Raw genomic sequence first — 20,772 nt, forward strand, 5'->3', positions numbered from 1 at the left:
GTAACTCACCCAGGATGTCTGACAGCACAATAGACAATAGACAAAAGGTGCTGGAGTAGGCCATTCGGCCCTTCGAGCCAGCACCACCATTCATTATGATCATGGCTGATCATCCACAATCAGTATCCTGTTCCCGACTTATCCCCATAACCCTTGATTCCACTATCTTTAAGAGCTCTATCTATCTCTTTCTTGAAAGTATCCAGAGAGTTGGCCTCCACTGCCTTCTGGGGCAGAGCATTCCATATATCCACCACTCTCTGGGTGAAGAAGTTTTTCCTCAACTCTGTTCGAAATGGCCTACCCCTTATTTTAAAACTGTGCACCTCCTAAGCCCATTTCTAATTCCATGTAGAAGGAGAAGGGCAATAGATACATGGGGACACCATCAATTGTGAGTTCCTCTCCAAGTCACACCATCCACACTTGGAACTATTATACAATTCTTTCACTGTTGCTGTGCGAAGATCCTAGAACTCCCTCACTAGCAGTACTGTATGTGCCTCAACACCTCAAGAACTGCAACAATTTAAGAAGATAACTCAGCTCTGCCTTCTGAAAAGCAATTGATGATAGTTAATAAATAGCGGCTTAGTTAGAGGTGATGATATCCCATGAATGAATTAAAATCTGATTTTTAAAAAACTGAAAATTTCTTTCAAAAAGAGCTTGTTGAACCATGTATTATTTACTTTACTGTTCAGAAGCTAGTTTCTCATTTGTTGGTTAATTAATGTTCCAAAGCCTTTTCCTCAATAAATTAAAACAACATTGTATTTTAAAGCATGCATATTGGTGTCGAAAACAACAAATTAGCTTATCTTCAAAGGTCTAAAAACGAATGTAGTCAGCATTAAGAGATAATGGGAACTGCAGATGCTGGAGATTCCAAGATAATAAAATGTGAGGCTGGATGAACACAGCAGGCCAAGCAGCATCTCAGGAGCACAAAAGCTGACGTTTCGGGCCTAGACCCTTCATCAGAGAGGGGGATGGGGGGAGGGAACTGGAATAAATAGGGAGAGAGGGGGAGGCGGACCGAAGATGGAGAGTGAAGAAGATAGGTGGAGAGGGTGTAGGTGGGGAGGTAGGGAGGGGATAGGTCAGTCCAGGGAAGACGGACAGGTCAAGGAGGTGGGATGAGGTTAGTAGGTAGCTGGGGGTGCGGCTTGGGGTGGAAGGAAGGGATGGGTGAGAGGAAGAACCGGTTAGGGAGGCAGAGACAGGTTGGACTGGTTTTGGGATGCAGTGGGTGGGGGGGAAGAGCTGGGCTGGTTGTGTGGTGCAGTGGGGGGAGGGGATGAACTGGGCTGGTTTAGGGATGCAGTGGGGGAAGGGGAGATTTTGAAACTGGTGAAGTCCACATTGATACCATATGGCTGCAGGGTTCCCAGGCGGAATATGAGTTGCTGTTCCTGCAACCTTCGGGTGGCATCATTGTGGCAGTGCAGGAGGCCCATGATGGACATGTCATCAAGAGAATGGGAGGGGGAGTGGAAATGGTTTGCAACTGGGAGGTGCAGTTGTTTGTTGCGAACTGAGCGGAGGTGTTCTGCAAAGCGGTCCCCAAGTCTCCGCTTGGTTTCCCCAATGTAGAGGAAGCCGCACCGGCTACAGTGGATGCAGTATACCACATTGGCAGATGTGCAGGTGAACCTCTGCTTAATGTGGAATGTCATCTTGGGGCCTGGGATGGGGGTGAGGGAGGAGGTGTGGGGACAAGTGTAGCATTTCCTGCGGTTGCAGGGGAAGGTGCCGGGTGTGGTGGGGTTGGAGGGCAGTGTGGAGCGAACAAGGGAGTCACGGAGAGAGTGGTCTCTCCGGAAAGCAGACAGGGGAGGGGATGGAAAAATGTCTTGGGTGGTGGGGTCGGATTGTAAATGGCGGAAGTGACGGAGGATAATGCGTTGTATCCGGAGGTTGGTAGGGTGGTGTGTGAGAACGAGGGGGATCCTCTTGGGGCGGTTGTGGCGGGGGCGGGGTGTGAGGGATGTGTCGCGGGAAATGCGGGAGACGCGGTCAAGGGCGTTCTCAATCACCGTGGGGGGAAAGTTGCGGTTCTTAAAGAACTTGGACATCTGGGATGTGCGGGAGTGGAATGTCTTATCGTGGGAGCAGATGCGGCGGAGGCGGAGGAATTGGGAATAGGGGATGGAATTTTTGCAGGAGGGTGGGTGGGAGGAGGTGTATTCTAGGTAGCTGTGGGAGTCGGTGGGCTTGAAATGGACATCAGTTACAAGCTGGTTGCCTGAGATGGAGACTGAGAGGTCCAGGAAGGTGAGGGATGTGCTGGAGATGGCCCAGGTGAACTGAAGGTTGGGGTGGAAGGTGTTGGTGAAATGAACCCTGCAGCCATATGGTATCAATGTGGACTTCACCAGTTTCAAAATCTCCCCTTCCCCCACTGCATCCCTAAACCAGCCCAGTTCATCCCCTCCCCCCACTGCACCACACAATCAGCCCAGCTCTTCCCCCCCACCCACTGCATCCCAAAACCAGTCCAACCTGTCTCTGCCTCCCTAACCGGTTCTTCCTCTCACCCATCCCTTCCTCCCACCCCAAGCCGCACCCCCAGCTACCTACTAACTTCATCCCACCTCCTTGACCTGTCCGTCTTCCCTGGACTGACCTATCCCCTCCCTACCTCCCCACCTACACCCTCTCCACCTATCTTCTTCACTCTCCATCTTCGGTCCGCCTCCCCCTCTCTCCCTATTTATTCCAGTTCCCTCCCCCCATCCCCCTCTCTGATGAAGGGTCTAGGCCCGAAACGTCAGCTTTTGTGCTCCTGAGATGCTGCTTGGCCTGCTGTGTTCATCCAGCCTCACATTTTATTATCTTGTAGTCAGCATTAATTTGCACTGATGTGTTGGCTAGATTCTAGATACTTACAAAATATTGGAAATAATCACAGAAATATATTTGTGCTTGATATATCATCTGCTTAAAATTCAGGAATATATGTTGGTTTTGGTGATTTTGGAGAAGTTAAGCTTTATAGACTGCACAACATAATGCAGAAAATCCACACCATAATTAAAACTAATACAGCACAGGATTGTGACATTAATATATGACTGAAGGTTGGATCTTTTCTAATGAATATTGAAATAATTGTTCAGATCCCATGACAGTATTTGAAGTATAGTCCAGGAAATGCTGATGTTGTTCTTGCCAATCAATTAATGTTACTGGAACTGGTTGCCTGGGCTTTTATCTGATTGTTGTGGGTGGAATTTAGTGTATAATTTGGCTGCTGCATTCCTTCACCTTACATTATTTATTACTCCCCAAAGCAATGTAACTTTACTTTATATCCTCACATGTACTTAGACGGCTAAGAAGGCATGGACCTATAAATACCTACAATCTCAATCTTAAGTTATTGAAACATTTGATAAAACTAATCTGCCCATGATATTTTTTAATCCATTAAGCTACCCTGCAGATGTTATAAGTGCTTTCCCTTCTTTTAAATTATCCTTTCATGATCCTAAACGTCTACTCTATTATCATGTTGTATCAGGAGATAGTACTTTGGGTTTGTTTTCATTGTTTTACTCAATAACACAGAGCCATTTCTTTATAAGAAGGCCCTAAACAAGCCAAACCATTCTTATTGTTCATCTCCCTGACATAAAAGTCCAACTTTGCGTCTGAATTAGGTCAAAACCTGATCTGTGCTATATGTGACTTTCCTGAGGCAAACTGAATGTCTTTGAGAGCCTGTTCTACGCAATGAAGATGTTGGAGATGTGCCACAGTTTTACTTTTACATATCCAAAATACTCTGCTAGGCATCTCCAACTTGAAGTGGTCAAATATTTCCTGCCTTACAGCAGCTGCACCCACCTTTCCGAATGGGATCTTCCCCAGGTTTGGGAGCGCACATTGGCTTTACAACCTGTCGAGCTCACCAACTATTCTTAACTGGGTTGGGCTCCTGAAGACAGTCTCTGGGAAGATTGTGCAAGTGGTTGGGCCTTGGACATCTTTGGAGTCAGGACCTGAGTATGGTTTAGGCAGGCATTATAAAAATGAAGGTGATAAAAATCTGTGCTATGTGTGGATTGGTTAAAAGACTGCACCTTCAACATGATCTCTGGAGTTTGAATTCAATTGATTTGGCAATTTAATGTCGCATTCTAATTGCTTAGTTTATTGTCTCATTTTGTCAGACTTTGGCTGTCTTTGTTTGAGTTCAGTATTCACTCTAGTTTGGTGTCCACACTGAACTCGCTTACAGATTAAGATGTACTGTCAGTTTTATGTATTGGGCCCAGTAATGAGCCCTGGTAAACCTTTGAGAGCACAGTTGGAAAGCTCTGTTCATGAAATTGATCACAATCCAGAGGAAATCCTAAATAATTCACTTTCACCAATGGTTAGCCTGAAATATTTACTCTCTTAATTTGTGGGGAGAGGGTCGAACTTGTATGGTTCTGATCTTTTCTGTCTCAGAAATGACAATTCCAGCAGTACTTAAATTGACACATGATGGCTGCAATTTAAATTGTTCTAAATAGTTGTCAGTTAATTATTTGTATGTCTCAGCTGGTTTGTGTGCAGATCACTACTTTTGTTGCTTGTAGTAGCTAATCAACCTCAGGAAGCTTTATAGCATATTGGCAGTATTCTCTTTCTGAAAATGAATGTTCCATTCAATGGAGGAGGATCAGTAGTGATGTGTGGGTGCTCAGTTAGTGGTTGTTACAGGGAGACCAGAAAGAAAGACAGAGGTGTCAAACGTCATTGTCCCAACGTATTAAATCAGAATGACTAACTAAGGAGGATATGCTGTTCCATGTAGGCTGTTCACGGTTCTGCGTCTCCTCTTAAGGCTACAGCTCATTCAATTCTGAGGAAGGGTCACTGGACCCGAAACATTCACTCTGTTCTTCCCTTCACAGATTCTGCCAGACCTGCTGAGCTTTCCCAGCAACTTTGTTTTTGTTCCTGATTGACAGCATCTGCATTTCTTCCGGTTTTTATTTAGCTCATTCATCATTCCACACACCTTTCAGTTGTGCAAAAGCTTGCCCTGTCAGAAGCCTGGTTTTAGTTTGTGCCTTTGAAGTGGTTTTGATGGTGGTTTGGGCAGATTAGCATTTTATGCTTACTGAGCAGAAGAAGAAAGTGTGTACAAGAGGGAGACATTGCTGGGTAAAAGTGTATGTTGTAAAGAACATGAAAGAAATCTACAGAAGTTTTCTGAAGAAGGGTCCAGACCAGAAACGTCAGCATTCCTGCTCCTCTGATGCTGCTTGGCCTGCCGTGTTCATCCAGCTCTACACCTTGTTATCTCAGATTCTCCAGCATCAGCAGTTCCTACTATCTCTAAATCTACAGAATGTTGTTTGCACTGGTTCTGACGTTAATACCAGGAGAATGTGTACGCAGAGGGATGTGTATTAATGTAACCTATTGTGTTTGGAGGAATGACTCGTGGAGTGCTGTGCAAAGGATTGGTGGTATTGCAACGATGTTTAGGGAAGTGGTGGCTTGTGTAAGCATGCAGTGCCAATTACTGCTAATACATCAACAATAAAACAAAAGCAAAAAACTGCTGATGTGGAAATCAGAAATAATACAGTAAGCACTGGTGAAAAGCAATAGGTCCGACAGCATCTGTGGAGGGAGAAACAGAGTTTACCGTTTCAGATTCGGTGACCCTCACAGTTTTGAGTCAGTAGTTAGAAAGGCCAATGCAACTTTGGCATTTATTTTGAGAAGATTTGTATATAAAAGCAAGGATGAACTTCTGAGGCTCTATAAGACTCTGGTTTTGAATTCAATATAGCTCTTTTCAGACATGCAAGGGGCCAGAAAATGATGTTTGCTATATTGTTGACAGTAGAGGAGGAGGACTGAATGAAAAAAGTGGTGAGCTTGTCCAGAGCAAAAGACAAAGAGAGTGCTAGTGGTGGTACTAGAGAGATAGAAATGTAAAATAGGTATAAATGATAGGTGTAAAAAGGAAGAGAAAAGCCAGACACACACAAAAAAAGACACAGCTGGGAGGGTAGAGACACAAGTTAGGAGAGTGGGCAAAGAAGTGGCAGATGGAGTACAACATAGAAAAGTGTGAGGTCATGCACTTTGATAAGAAGAATAAAAGCAGGGATCATCTTCTCAATGGGAGAAAATTCAGAAGTCTGAAGTGCAAACAGACTTGGGAGTTCTAGTCAAGGATTCTTTCACGGCAATCTTGCAGGTTGAGTCAGTAGTTAGGAAGGCAAATGCAACTTTGGCATTTATTTTGAGAGGACTTGAATATAAAAGCAAGGATGCACTTCTGAGGCTCCATAAGACTCCAGTCAGGCCACATTTGTAGTATTGTGTGCAGTTTTGGGCCCCATATCTCAGGAAAGGTGCACTGGTCCTGGAACAGGTTCAGAGGAGGTTCACAAAAATGGTCCCAGAAATGAAAAGCTAAACATATGAGGAACATCTGAGGACTCTGGGTCTATACTCAATTATCACCTGAGACCACTATCTCCTGGGCCATGTAGTTACACCATTGTAGTCTGCATCTTCTGTTTCTTCCCCCGATATGTTTTTGATACAGTAACAGCAATCTTTTATAAAGTTTACAAGTAGTAGGATTTCCATTGACAAAAATTGCTACATGCCAAAATGAATTGTTTGGATTACTTTTGGAATACATTGGACATCACTCCTGTTGCAACTTGCCATTGAATTCTCATGATGGGCCTTGGGTGTTTTTGATGGAAGCATTCTGGAGCTTGGGTGTGGCACCAGTAACAGGCCCAGAATTCTGCTTCATACAAGTAAGGTCAAGGGCCCCATCGAGTTTGATTTTAGTCATTAGCTTAATGCTACACTGTTTCCAGACACAATCTTACTGTCAGCCAGAGGCAGAAACTAATTTCTGTGCATTGATGTCTTCATTAATAATGGCATTCCTCGGGAGCACATCAGCAACATGTGAGAAATCTTCTGCAACTTTGAGACAGCTGCCGTTAATGGCATCCTGCTTCATAAGATGTTGTAGTGCTGGCTGAAGCATAATTTTGGCCTTAGAAATACTGTCTTGGAGATCAAGATAGTCGGTGATACTCAGAGTTTTGTTTACCATTGTCTGATCATAGAAGAACATAGAATCATAGAATCCCTACAGTGTAGAAACAGGTGCTACGGCCCAACAAGCCCACACTGACCCTCAGAGCATCCCAGCCAGACTTCATCCTCCTATAACCCCCGTAATCTGCTCCGGATATCCGGATGTCTTCTTGGTTGTGGCAGATGGTGCCAATTTTTAACGTTTGGAAACTTTCTGATGACTACCTCTATCAGATAGATGGAAGTCTGAGGAGTGAGAAGATCTTTGCTGAACAGATTTCGTTGTTGATGTTGGCAGTTAAGCAGATGGCTTCCTTAATGTATTGCCATAAGCAATAATCTGAGAAGTCATGAGGAGCCATTACGCATTTTACCCTTATTCTACTTATCACTGCAAAGGTGTTGGACATCTCACCACAGGTACAAACATCTCCAACAATACCATCATGCAAGCAGTACAGAATTTTGACAAACTTGTTTTGGCATCTTGGTCTGGAGGGCAAGAGCCAATGACCATGTTGATTCAAGCTATCAAAGGCTTTTACAAATTATACATGTTAATCAACTTTCTTGAATTCTTTGAAGACAAAGCAGACAGTACACAGTAGCAAATTTGTGGATTTCAAAAATGTGAACTTTGAAGATATTTTTGAAGAATTGCAGTTGAAATAACCTATAACAAAGGGAGGGCTTGAGGGCCAGGTAACAGTAGCATCAAAAGGTAGCTACAAAAGAGTAAACCAAAAATATGAATTAAGGGAAAACTTGTCAGACTGACAGAAAGTGGAAGTGATGCCTCCAGTGATCCATCTTAGCACCATTTAGATCATAGATCATAGAATCTCTACAGTATGGAAACAGGCCCTTTGGTCAAACAAATCCACACCGACCCTCAGATTATCTCCCTATAACTCAACTAACCTATACATCCCCGAACACTACAGACAATTTAGTATGGCCAATCCATCTAGCCTGCACATCTTTGGACTGGGGGAGGATACCGGAGAACCTGGAGGAAGCTCATGCAGTCAGGGGAAGGATGTGCAAACTCTACACCGACAGTCGCTTGAGGGTGGAATCGAACGCAGGTTCCTAGTGCTGTGAGGCAGCAGTGCTAATCACTGAGGCAGTGGTTTTATACATAGAAAATTAAATCACTAAGCACCACTTCAAATTGGTACTGTACAAAGTATATCAGTTCTCCCAGAACAATGTCACTGGCCATTACCAGCATGTGCTTCCTCATTTATATGATTGAAGGTTCATATGAGATGAGCAGGTAATAGCCAACAGTATATTGCCATGGAGAAGAAACATGTTTCTTGCAGCAATGCTTGGAATCATTTGTAATCCAATGAATTGTTAACCCACAGCATCAATATTTACAAATAATATTAAATTGGGTATATAATAAAGTGAAATCTCGCACCAGAACACAGGAAGATGTAAAAATACTTGTAAAGTGGGAGAAAAAAATCCTTAATGATATTCAATAAAGTGAACAATGAGGTGTTTCAGACGAAAGTAGGAAATAAAAGCAGGAGTAGGCTATTCAGCCCCTTGAGCTTGCTGTATCAATCAACTGGAGCATATCTGTCCTTCTAACTCAATGCTATTTTTCCACAGTATCTTCACATTTCTTGATATATTTAACATCTTGAGGGGAGATATCAGTGTAATAATAAACATATCAGGCTGGTAATTCAGCCCAGGCCTACAAGCTGATAAAAATTGAACTCAAATAATAAACCTCGTCTTAAAATTCTAGTCTCACTAATAGTGACCATGAAACCAGAATCAACTGTTGGGAGTAAAATCGCATCTGGTGCACTGATGGCCTTTAGGGAACAAAATCTATTATCATTACCTAATCTGTCCTACATGTGATTCCAGAGCGAAAGTAATGTGGTTGACTCTTAATTGTCCTCTGAAATGGTTCTAAAGCTACTCAATGCAAATCGCGATTGGTATCACATTTTGGCCATGCTGGTGATGCTCACATCACGTGGAAGAATAAAGTAAAAAAAACCCTTTGATTTCTGTCTTTAATATATTCAATGGTTGAGCTTCCACAGTTCTTTGAATAAAGCTACATAATTTTATATAAGAAATAATTTACACTGATAAGATCATATAAGAAAGCACTTAGTATGTCTCTGAAAAAAAGAGCAAATTATTAAAGCAAGATGATAATTATAAATTAAGATGGAACATTGATTAAAGTAGTCATAAAACAAATAAAAAATTCTTCCACTGTGTGCTTTATTGTCGAAGGTAATTTTCACTCAAATATTGTAAAATTTGACAGTTCATGATGGTATATTGTTTGTAGGTTAATTGCTTTCACTTTAAACTGAAATCACAAGTTGCTGAAAATGCAATGTCAAGTTCAGCTTATTATCTGTTGAGTGTCCACTCATTATGAAATAAAAGAAGTTAATTCTGGTGCCCCAGCCAAGTATTCATTCCTTTGTCATCATTGTAAAAATACAAAGGGTGGATCTGCCCAGCCCTTGAATGACGTGGGTCATAGAAAGAAATTTGAGAGAATCACTTGAGATGATCAGCGAGGAGCTTCTCAATGCGAAGAACCAAAGGTCCCATTTTCCAATCAAGTCTTGGGCAAACAGATTGAGTTTCTCAGTCTAGTGAGTGGTGAGAGGGCTATTAGCATGCCTAATCTTATCTCACTGATATGCAGTTTCTTCTTCTCTGCGTTACTGCGTGGAAATTAGACACCGTCAAATCCCAATATGAAAGCCAGAGCAGTTACCTGGCAACTCCAGCTTGCCAAATGCTATCCTGGATCTCTGCTTGAGAGGTTAGACTCTAATATTTCAGCGCATGCTCCATGGGTAGCATTTGCATGCACAATCCATCCACAGGCCATGGCATTCAACTTATACCAGGCTAATCATATCATCACGGCACAGTATGGCTCTGTACTTCAATGCTACACTTCAGAGTGCAAAGGCATCTTCCATTGCAATATTGCTACAAGGGCTCTTTGCACACAGGGACAGGACTTCCCAGTTCATGGGCTGGACTAGGCTGCATCTCGGGATTCTTCACTCTGTCTCTGAATACACACATACACACATACATTTTGTGTCTAATTCAGTGCTTACAGCATACCTGCTTCACCTTACCCCAGTTTGCCTTTTGGCACGTTTCTCCCTCAGCCAGAGTTTGAAAGCTCACAGTCTCACCTTTCTGATTTGTGCAGACAGGAAGCCAGGCAATTATGGTATACAGCCATGGACAATCAACAGGGTGGATATGTTACTCCAAGGTAGAGTGCACTGTCAATGTGGCCCTTAAGTATGTGTCAGCATATTGATGTCAGTTCAGGTGTTTGGGAACAGTGAGCGTGCTGCTTGGCGGTATTGCCATAGCCCAGGGAATGGATTATGGCTTGTAACTTCAATGCAAACAGCTAGTGGGTTTGTGATAAGTTAGTCAGGTGCTGCACACAGATCAGTCAGGGGTCTGGCCAATTCTTAGCCAGGGCTGTTCATCCAAATCAGTGGGCAATGGCTGGTGACCCTGTGAGTCATCTGAATGAAAGTCAATGGGGTCTTTTTGGGAGATAAGGCATTAAGGAGGTTGGGGCATTTAGTGCTAGGGATTGGAGGCAGCAGCCTGAAATACTGATGGGACATGAATAGTGGTGGGAGGAAATTGACACATAAGGTGGGAGATGAAAGTGCATAGGAGGAAACAGGGTAATGTGGGTTGAGGGAACTTAATAACTGTCAACACCACTGTGCCTTGATAGTTGGAATGTGCAGCACAATGGTGAGGAAAGACTAAACTTGAAGGTTCAGTGGGTAATTTTAGGAGATGAAGTCACAAAGAGGTGTACGGGAATGTGTGGATGCTCAGTACTGGTCGCTTGACAGAGAATGCCGGGAGGAAAGGAACATGAAAGTTTTGGGGTGGGTTTTGATTACAGGCTGAGCCAATGTGACATGCATGATCTACATGTTCAGTTGACTCAAACTGCAAACTGCGAATAGAAAATAGTCGTTCGCACTCCTAGAGTGGGCAGAGTCAGTGTTTTCTTTCGGTACCACGACATGGGCTTCACCCAGGAGCAATAGGAGGTCCCTTCAAATGAATCAGGATCTTTCACATTACAGGTGGAATAATCTGTAATCATATCATTGTGCGTCTCTAATGTGTAACGATACAAATCCTGGTCATCAGCAACCTTGTTAGCATCACCAGTCATTTCAGACTGACGATATTCGTCTCTGTGAATCAGAGATAATCATAGCAACTTTAAAAATGAAAAAGCTACAACAAGATCACAATGGCTACCTAGGAGCATGGAACCAATTCCTTCTCACTTTGAATTGTAAGTATTTGCCGACATGCTGTTAAATGCAGTGATGCTTTTTTTGGATGATGTAGAGCTGGTAAATCAAAGTCTCAGTGTTTGTATAGCCACTTACAATCTCCTGCTATCTCTTGGCTAGTGTGGCATTCATTGGAATAAAGTCCTTTGTCAAAGTTCCATGTTAAGGAAGAGACCTCTATGTCCCCGTACAGAGGAGTGCGCTAAATTGTCATTTATGAGTGATTTGGAAGCTGACTGCTCATGTTACTAAGGACCTGTTACTATTCTCATGCCCCCAGGGCAGATTTTTCAGAAGCATGACTAGTGAATCCAGCCACAGCAGGGCTTGCAGTGCTGTGCAATGGTGATGCAGGAGAGATGGAAAAGTAAAATGTGCCAGCAAGGCCAATGCGACCTCCAGCGAATGCTGAACTGTGACAGGAAGAGGTGAAGATCAGTTGCCTCAGGGGTGGTACAGACCGTATGATCTTCAATATCATTTCCTCCGAATGATGGGATGCAGTGTCGCTGAAGACTGGGGATGTCCTGGGACACTGCCACAGACTGTCCCAACTGTTGGAGTGGGACCTGCAACACAAAGGTTTTGGTGGCCATCCTATCCCGATCATTGCCAAGGCGTCAGCTGTGCAAAGCTTTCATCTAACTGGCTCCTTCCAAGGACCTTCAGGGATCTGGGAGGGATCTCTCCATCATCCACACTCAAGTTTTTTCAAGGCAATTATTCATTGCAATTAGTACCAGATCACACTGATTCACCTTTTCATCCCATGATAAGATCAGCGTAGCAGCCTGGGCAGTACATTTTGGAACTTTAGCAGGCCAGACCCAGATGCAGGAGCTGATAGGGCGTATACACATTGCGTTGACAGTGCTATATTGTAGCACAGCTGAGTTAATCAATAGAAGAGCCTTGAATTCCATAAATGTGCAATTATCTGTGAACCACGGTACATCATGCTACCTTCACCTGGTCTGATCTATATGACTCCAGACACACCAGTGTCGATGTCTTTTAACTGCCCTCTCAAATGGCCTAATAAGTAAATCAGCTTCATAAAACTTCCAAGAAGAAACCTTACGAAAAGGAATGAGGCAGGATGGACCACCTGATATTAGTCTATGCACCGAAAATGACAATGGCAGTAACATCTCTGTCTATACTGCACAGTCCTCCTTATGAACCTTTGAGGATTAGCATCAACATTGGGAGAGCCATCTCACAGGCTCGTCAAGCTACAGCCTGACATAGTCATTCTCAAAGAATTGTACTTTATAGACACTGTTCCAGACACTAACATTAATATCCCTGGATAGGTCCTGTACAACGCACAGGACAGGCCCATCACAGGTGGTGGCATGGTGGTATACAGTTGGGATTTAGTTTCCTAAGGAATCCTCAACATTTAATCTGGACACCATGAAGTCTCATGGCATCATGCCAAACAGGGGCAAGGAAACATCCTGTTGATTCGCATGTACTGTACTCCCTCAGATGTGTTGAACATCACATCGAGGGAACACTGAGCTTAAACAGGATTATTGCAAGATCCAATGAGCCCATGGACAGGTGAACAGTGTGGCTTGCTTCCTAAGCAGTGATTGATATGAGACCGTGTACTTCCTTAGCCTGGATAGCACCGGTTTGTATTAGCTCTTCTACTTAATGCATAGTGAAGGCCAACCCTAGACTGGCATTACTTGGCTGAATGCATTCTGGTCTTCAAGCATAGTGCCAGTGCCGGGGATTCTGGGATGTCCCAGCAGTGGTGAGTATTTCTGGCATGGTGAGGGGCAGAATACGAAGAGAGCAAGACCACAGGCTTGTGCTCTCTAGCTAATGAGGTGAGCTTTGGATGTTAGCGTGAGAAAATCCGTTAGGCCTTGGAGAGGGAAACTTTCTGTGAAACTTGATGAAAGTGACACGTAGCCAATTTCTGGTAAGTTTCAGCCCAGATTATTTGGTAATTATCACAGTGACAATTACAGGAGTTTGTTTGGCTCAAATTGACTGTTTTATTTCTCACAACAGTGACAACATTTCAAAAATACTTCACTGGCTTTAAGACAGTTCTGATGGCCTGAAGAATGCTTTAAAATGCCAGCTTTATCCTTGCGTTATTTTTTAAATATATTAGACATGTATCTTTTATGAAATAAAAACAAAATCTAAATGCTTACTAGGATGTACCACTATTAAAGTAGAGTGTCTGCAGCATGCCATGAGATACACATAGAAAGGAGACAGACAGCATTTGGAAGATAATAAAATGTGAGGCTGGATGAACACAGCAGGCCCAGCAGCATCTCAGGAGCACAAAAGCTGACGTTTCGGGCCTAGACCCTTCATCAGAGACAGCATTTGGAATTAATTTTCTGCCCACTTGAATTTATTTACCTTCCATTTCTATTTGAACTGAAGTGAAGGAGATAATTAAAGACATTCGTATTGACAGGGAACTAAGGAAGAATTACTGTCCTGACAGATTGATCCATAAACTTTTAAACATTGTGGGAAAGGCCACTTGATTGAAAGCAAAAGGAAATATCTCCACGGCATTGATGTGTCGCATGTGGGCTTCCATTTTTACTTGGGGTCAGTAAAGAAAATCCAGATGGGAAGTGGGAATTTGAGATGCGAATCTTGAAAGTTATTGTTTCCCGAATGTCATGCTGAAAGTTGACTCAAGAATTTTGTGGCTGGAAGCCAGGCCAATGGGTAATGTTTTGGATGGGAATACAAGTGGCGAAAGTAGGGGTAAGGCATAGGGTGAGGGCTGCCAGAGATCCTGGGGTGAGTCAGAGATTGGGTGGGGGTGGCGGATGACTGGGTGATGTGGGTGGGATATTGTGAGGTGCATGAGGATGAATTTGCTTGTTGAGGCTGGATGAAACACTCCTGCTCCTCCTGATCCATAAGCAATGCTGCTGAGGTATTTACTCACAAAACTGGCACTTCTTGTTTCTTTTTAGCCATTAGATTCCCTGTCCCTGCAAGATGTAATGTTTATGGATTAAAAATAGAAGTCAAATTTTTTAAAGTGACACACACAGGCACCTTAACACTGTAACTGTCAGAACCTCCTCCTAAACTGGATATGGGTGTAGTTAGTAACATATTAAGGATAAGACTGTGTTTGAGACCTCTCTTTATTTGTTGCAGCCACCACTAACACTAGAATTTGGAAGAATAGTAATCTACACAACTAGCCTTCGTGTTGTGAGGACAACATTTGACCGCTGTGAGATAGTGAGGAAAATTTTCCAAAATCACAGAGTAAAATTGGAAGAGAAAAATATTGCTTTGAACAGTGATTATGGAAAGGAGCTAGAAGAGCGTTGCAAGAGGGCTAATGAATCACCTTCCTTACCTGTGGTGTTCATCGATGGTCATTATCTCGGGGTAAGTTGAGAAATTCTGGCCAGTTGCCAAAATGTGTTTATTATTTCATTTCACCTGATTTGTGGGGAAACAGGAAAAAGAACAATATATTCTTCAGGATTCTAATGAATCCAATTACACATTTAATCCTTAATGAGTACATTTACCTACTCAAATTATCAAGATGAAGTTATGCAGTAAAAGTTGAGTAATGAGAGATCGGTGAGTGGTCAAATGGATGTGAAATTTATCTTCAGTGGTCATTATTAACGAATAAGGACTGATTCTTTTTTTAAATGATGTTTCTTGATTTTAGATCCTCAATATGAGTGCCTTTCAGAAAGAGACTCAGCACAAGCCTGAATTTCTCCCCACCTTCCAATCTAGACAGTGTTATTTCCACAGCTGCAGTGCCATGAAAGTTTAGGATAACGGGTTTTACATAAATTTGATAAAATTGTGCCAGTGCGTAGCATTAAGGGAATGGCACAGCATTGACAGAGTGTTGGTTCCTGGGCAAAAAATGGTTAATGTTTTTGGTTGAATTGGGCAAGGAAAGGAACTGGCATATCTCCTAATCAATACTCATCTCATTTTGTAAATATTACATGATATATTTATGTATGATTTGTTTATTTGCAGATTTACCTGTTCAGAGATATTATTACAAACCTTTGAACAGATGGGACTTGAACCCAGGTTCCCAGATGCAGGGGCAGGAACACTGCCACTGTGCCAGGCAAATCCTCATTGTTTCTTGGAGGGAATATTAATCAAGCTGTTTAGGCATCTTATTACACATCTCTGGGGCAGGTTAGGCTTGAGTCCAGGCCTTCTAGCCCAGGGTAGGGACACTACCATTGCACCACAACAGCCTCTTGCTCATTTGTCTGTTGGGCCAAATTAAAGTTAGCATTGATAAGGAGGTTAGGAGAAATTTATTCACGTAACTGTTTTTTGGATACCTTGCAGGAATAAGTGATTGAAGCAAAATGTATTGAATCCTTTAAATAACATAGTGAAGAAATATTTCAGGGAGAAAAAGAAATAGTGCTATTTGCATTGTTTTTTCACTAGCTATGAGCTAGCACACTCACAATGGACCAAATTGTTGTAAATATTTTGGTACACTCCACTCTCCAATTCCCACCTCATTCACTGAGCCCTGTATTTTCCACCATAATCACTGATTTGTGACTATCCACTTCTCCTACCAAACCCTACCTCCGGGCCTTGTCTCTCTCCAGTCTCCTGAGATTACACTCCAAATCATGTTACATCTTCCCCCTCTCACCCCACCTACTTTTTATATCCAGAGAAGCAGGAAGTTTACCTGTTCTAGAGCTACAGTCTCCTCTACAGCATTCTTTGGCAAACAAGGAATGAAGCTTGGCATCTGGGTGGGGACCCTATTAAAAACAAAGTGTCAGCTAAAACCAGAACTGTCCACCACTTGGAAAACAAGCCCAAGAAAATATCAGTTCTCATTGGTTGAGCATAGAATCAATGTCAGTATATTTTACATCCCCTTCTGGAATTTCATCAATGCTTTTGTTACGATTGTAGTAAAAATGGATGATCAAAATTCAACTTCCATCATTTGATGTTAAGACTAAAGACTTTATGGGAGCAACAGTGGTTTTAGAAAACAATGCTGACCTGTAATCTCCTTTTTTGCCTCCTATGTCAGCCTGGTTACATTTCATTTTGTCCTAGGGATTTACCACTTTCAAGTCTGCTAAAATTGCAAATACCTCCTGCCTCTCAATGTTGATTTGTTCAAGTATATTACAAACTCCTACCTGATTTCATCCTTCCCTTTATACACACGTAGTTTAAAATTCTAATCACATATTCTGTTTGTGCAAAGAGATTTCCTGTTTGCTCCCTAATGGGACATACTCTTTCCCTGGTCATTCTGTTGGCTTTAATATCATCATAAAATGCCTACAGATTTTACATTATGTTACCAGCCAGTGTTTTTTCATGTCTTTCTTCGCTCTCCTAATTTCATTCTTAAATAACATTACACTTCTTTTATGCATCTGAAGCATCTGTTGCTTGCGCCTTTGGCATCTACCTTAGGTTCATTTTATTTATTGTCCAACTCTGAACATCCCTTTATGTCCAGGGTTCTCTGAACTTATTGGTCTGACTCATTACTTTTACAGGAATGTGTTGGCACTGTATATTCACTATTAACCATTTAGATGTGTGCCATAGTTGAGATGTGGATTTTCCAGCAAGTAGCTACTCCTAGTTCACTTTGGAGAGATCCTATACTTTCTTATTAAAATCAGCCTATCCTCAGTTCAGAAGTTTTACTTCCAATCTATTTTTGTCCATATCCATAATTACCTTAAATATTACTGAATTTTGGACGCTATCCCTATTTGAAATGTTCCCTCACTGACGCACTGACTTGCTTGGCTTTCCACTTGGAGACAATAAGGACTCTAGATGCTGGAAGCCAGAGTTTATAGGTATGAGGCTGGAAAGGTACAGCAGGTCAGACAGCATCAGAAGAGCAGGAAAATCAAAGTTTCGAGGTGAAACTTGCTCCTCTGATGTTGTGTGACCTGCTGTGCTTTTCCAGGAAATACTACTTGTTGGCTTAAACTCCCCCTGGATACATTCTAGGAATTCTGCCTCCTCTAAGTCTTTCACAGTTGATATTAGGGAAGTTGAAATCCCCTGCTACTTTTGCCCAATTATGTCCATACTTCTCTGAGTGCCTACACATGTGTGTTTCTGCTTTTCCTGATCATGGTGATGTCTATCGTACATCTCCAGCAAAGTGATCGCCCTATCCTCCCTCATTTTTCCTCTTCTCTTATAGTCTTTCATTCAAAACACAATATGCCCCAGAGTAAATCAATTGTTCTTTGGTTTATCTCTTAGCTTCTTCTGTAGTCCTGAAGCAAATCGGAACTGCATGAATTGTACCATCCTGATCGTCCAGTTTGATTCCACGTATGGAGAATTTGTGATTTTATGTCTGCCTGGATACGTCATATCTTTCTTCATTATCATTATATTTAATTACTTTTACTTCACTGATTTAAATTACTTACTTGAAAGCTAATACAGGAATTTTAAGAGATAGTAGGAAATGCAGGAGTTGGAGAATCTGAGATATACAAGCTGTAGAGCTGGATGAACAAAGCAGGCCAAGCAGCATCAGAGGAGCAGGAATGTTCTACAGGAATTTTAATTTTGCTTTGTAAATAATATTGGTTTTGCCATTCAGTGTTTAAATTGTACAATCACTTTAATGGTCTTAAATATTATTTTCTTCAGCAAGTCTGAAAATAATATTTGCTTTAATTACTGGATAATGAAGATTAATTGTTAGTAACACATTCTCATTGAGAAGCTTTGTATTTTTATTAAAGATTTCTAACTTCCACCTGCTTTCTTTTTTAGAAACTTCCTTTCATTTCTGACACTTAAAGTTGAAAATCATCTAAATGTTTTATAATTATCCTCCTACTTGTGCTAAAACTGTAATTCATTTAAAAATGATCAAAATGCTTTAAAATGAAGAAATACATTACTTTATCTTGCTCCCAAGGTGGATGATTGACTGCATTTATATTATGTTTCCTCCTTCATAATTGTTTTGCATCATTTTTTATCAATATAGGGAAGACACACCATTTCTGCTTATTTCCATTATATTCATGCCACTATTTTAAATTTTAAAAATACCCACAGTACTGTTATCACATCCTTAAGCAAAGTTTCTGTTGTGTAATAAGTTCTTTTCTCAAACCACAAATTATTTTCAATAAACTCTTCATTTGTCTTGTATTTTCTCACTTCAATTAATCAAATTTGCAGTCACTTTAATGATTTCCTTTAAGTGTGTCCTTTTATCAATATTTCCCCCCAGAATTGTCCAATGATTTTTCAACAATGTTATAAATGTGACAATGTCTACTTAACTTCACAGTCTGGAATTCTCCTTCAAATGTAAGAACTTAAACACATGTTCTCAGGGACACAATTCACTTTGGGTGCCTGATATTAACCATTGTATCTCAGGTTTGTGATTTGGATTTTCGTCTTGTAGCTTCGATAAGACTCTGTGTGGTCTTTGGAAGTTTTCTCAATTATTTCATTATGTTCTCACTGTTATCTGACTGAAATGATTTCTTCTTTCTTCCCTCAGTTGCCTATGGCATTTGTAAAACTGATTATTTCTTCAGGTCAGAAGGGTGTGGCCGAAATCTGCATAGCGGTAAATGATAACAGTGGCCAACACTAAATGCCAGGACAGTGTCTGCCAGTGTTATCCAGGACATCTGACATGCCTTAGATGGATTGATTGTCACCAGTCCTCCTTATCATTGTTAGTTACTGAAGCCAAGTAGGGAAGGTTGTCCAGGCAAAAACTTGAGCAGAGATAGGCACAATCTTCAAAGCAGTGTAGATTCATTACAAATTATGTGATAGATAGTTTCATTACATCAGTAATGCATGATTTGTGAGACATCAGAATCACCTAAAGAGCATGTATATTGCCATAAGACAAATTGACTTAACATTAGAACAATTGGTACAGCAACACTGCAATCCTAGTCTTTGAACTCTTTAGCTCCTATAGGATCATTTCTTTATATTCTGATTGGTGGAGTTTACCTCTTGATGTGAGTTAACTGTTTTAGATAGCTGTCTTATAGAACATATTGCTTTCTGTCAAATATTTATTTGTAAAAGGGAATTGGGAAACAAAACATGAAGAAAGAGTTTTCCAGGGATTTGGGAAAGGATGTGGAATTAATATAGCTGAATTCCTGTTAAGGAGAGTTGGTGCAGAATGTGCCAAATTATATAAACATTGACAATTTTATGACTCAAAAAATGAACATAAAACAATTCAACTTGGACGTTCCACCTTTGTATTCCCAGTAGATATTGCTATTATGTGAAATATGTTGGGAGAACTGCTTTGTTAAATCTATTCTTTCCTGCAGCCTGAATGCAAAGGTGCTGTAGCATATCCTCATCTGCAGAATCATAGGGAATCCAGAACTAATGGGCCGTCAACTTCACAACAGTACTGCTGCAAATTCATCACCGGCGATTTTATTTTCACTCACATTTTGTAATATATTCTACCTTTTGAAATTGTGCTCAATTCTTTTTGAATTATATATAGCTTCTTGAAAAATTGTAACATTCACTCATGCCATTTAAAAAGAAGTGAAAGGGCAAAAATGACAAACCTGACAGTCAAATGTCAGTTATGGGATAATTACTCGAAACGAACAGTGAAGGAACAGATGAGCTCTTGAACGATTCACTGTACAATGGAAGTGTGGATTTGTGAAAGATAGGTCAAGTTTAACACATCTGATTAAATTGTTTGAGACGATCATGAACAAGTTGAACTGTTTTTGGATGTCGTCTAACTGGCTTTCAAAAGGCAATTGATAATGTTTGTCACAAGAAATTATGAGAGAAATAAAAGTGTGTGGGAACAGAAAAGTTGCAGATTACGTTCAATATGGGGAAGTATGAGGCCATCCATGGCTCTCTAGCATGTCAAATAAACAATTAAAAAACATAGAGATGAATTTTATGGTGATAGATCACACAGTTAGTCCTCTGGTGCTGCAGTGATATAGGGAGCTGTGAGGTTAGGTTGGCTATTAGACGTCGCGGTGCCTGACTCCTCTCATATGGAAGGTGAGTGGAAACCTGCCGAGCTTTCAAAAATGACGAATTCAATTGTCTTTAAGAAAATCAGTCAATACAATTGAACATTGGATTTTACAGGTTTTGCCTGAACTAAATGGGACTGAATTGTAAAATAAGTTAAACTATCACAGGCTCAAATGTTATAGTTAAGACGTTTATAAGATGATGTTTGGAGACTGTAACTTTAAATTTACCTGAAGCAGGTCATGTGACCTGTGCTGAAGCCTGCTGACAGTAGGTA

General features: G+C 41.3%; 1 protein-coding gene across 1 annotated transcript in view; it reads left to right on the forward strand.

Moving 5' to 3' along the window:
- Window positions 1-20,772, forward strand: part of grxcr1a (glutaredoxin and cysteine rich domain containing 1 a) — an 88,282-nt gene that overhangs the window by 13,235 nt on the left and 54,275 nt on the right. The window contains exon 2 of the mRNA XM_059651366.1: window positions 14,607-14,846. Coding sequence (XP_059507349.1) covers window positions 14,607-14,846 — 240 coding nt within the window. The remainder of the gene's footprint in view (window positions 1-14,606; window positions 14,847-20,772) is intronic.

Source organism: Stegostoma tigrinum, chromosome 1 (assembly GCF_030684315.1).
Source record: "Stegostoma tigrinum isolate sSteTig4 chromosome 1, sSteTig4.hap1, whole genome shotgun sequence".
In the NCBI taxonomy this organism is placed as follows: Eukaryota; Metazoa; Chordata; class Chondrichthyes; order Orectolobiformes; family Stegostomatidae; genus Stegostoma; species Stegostoma tigrinum.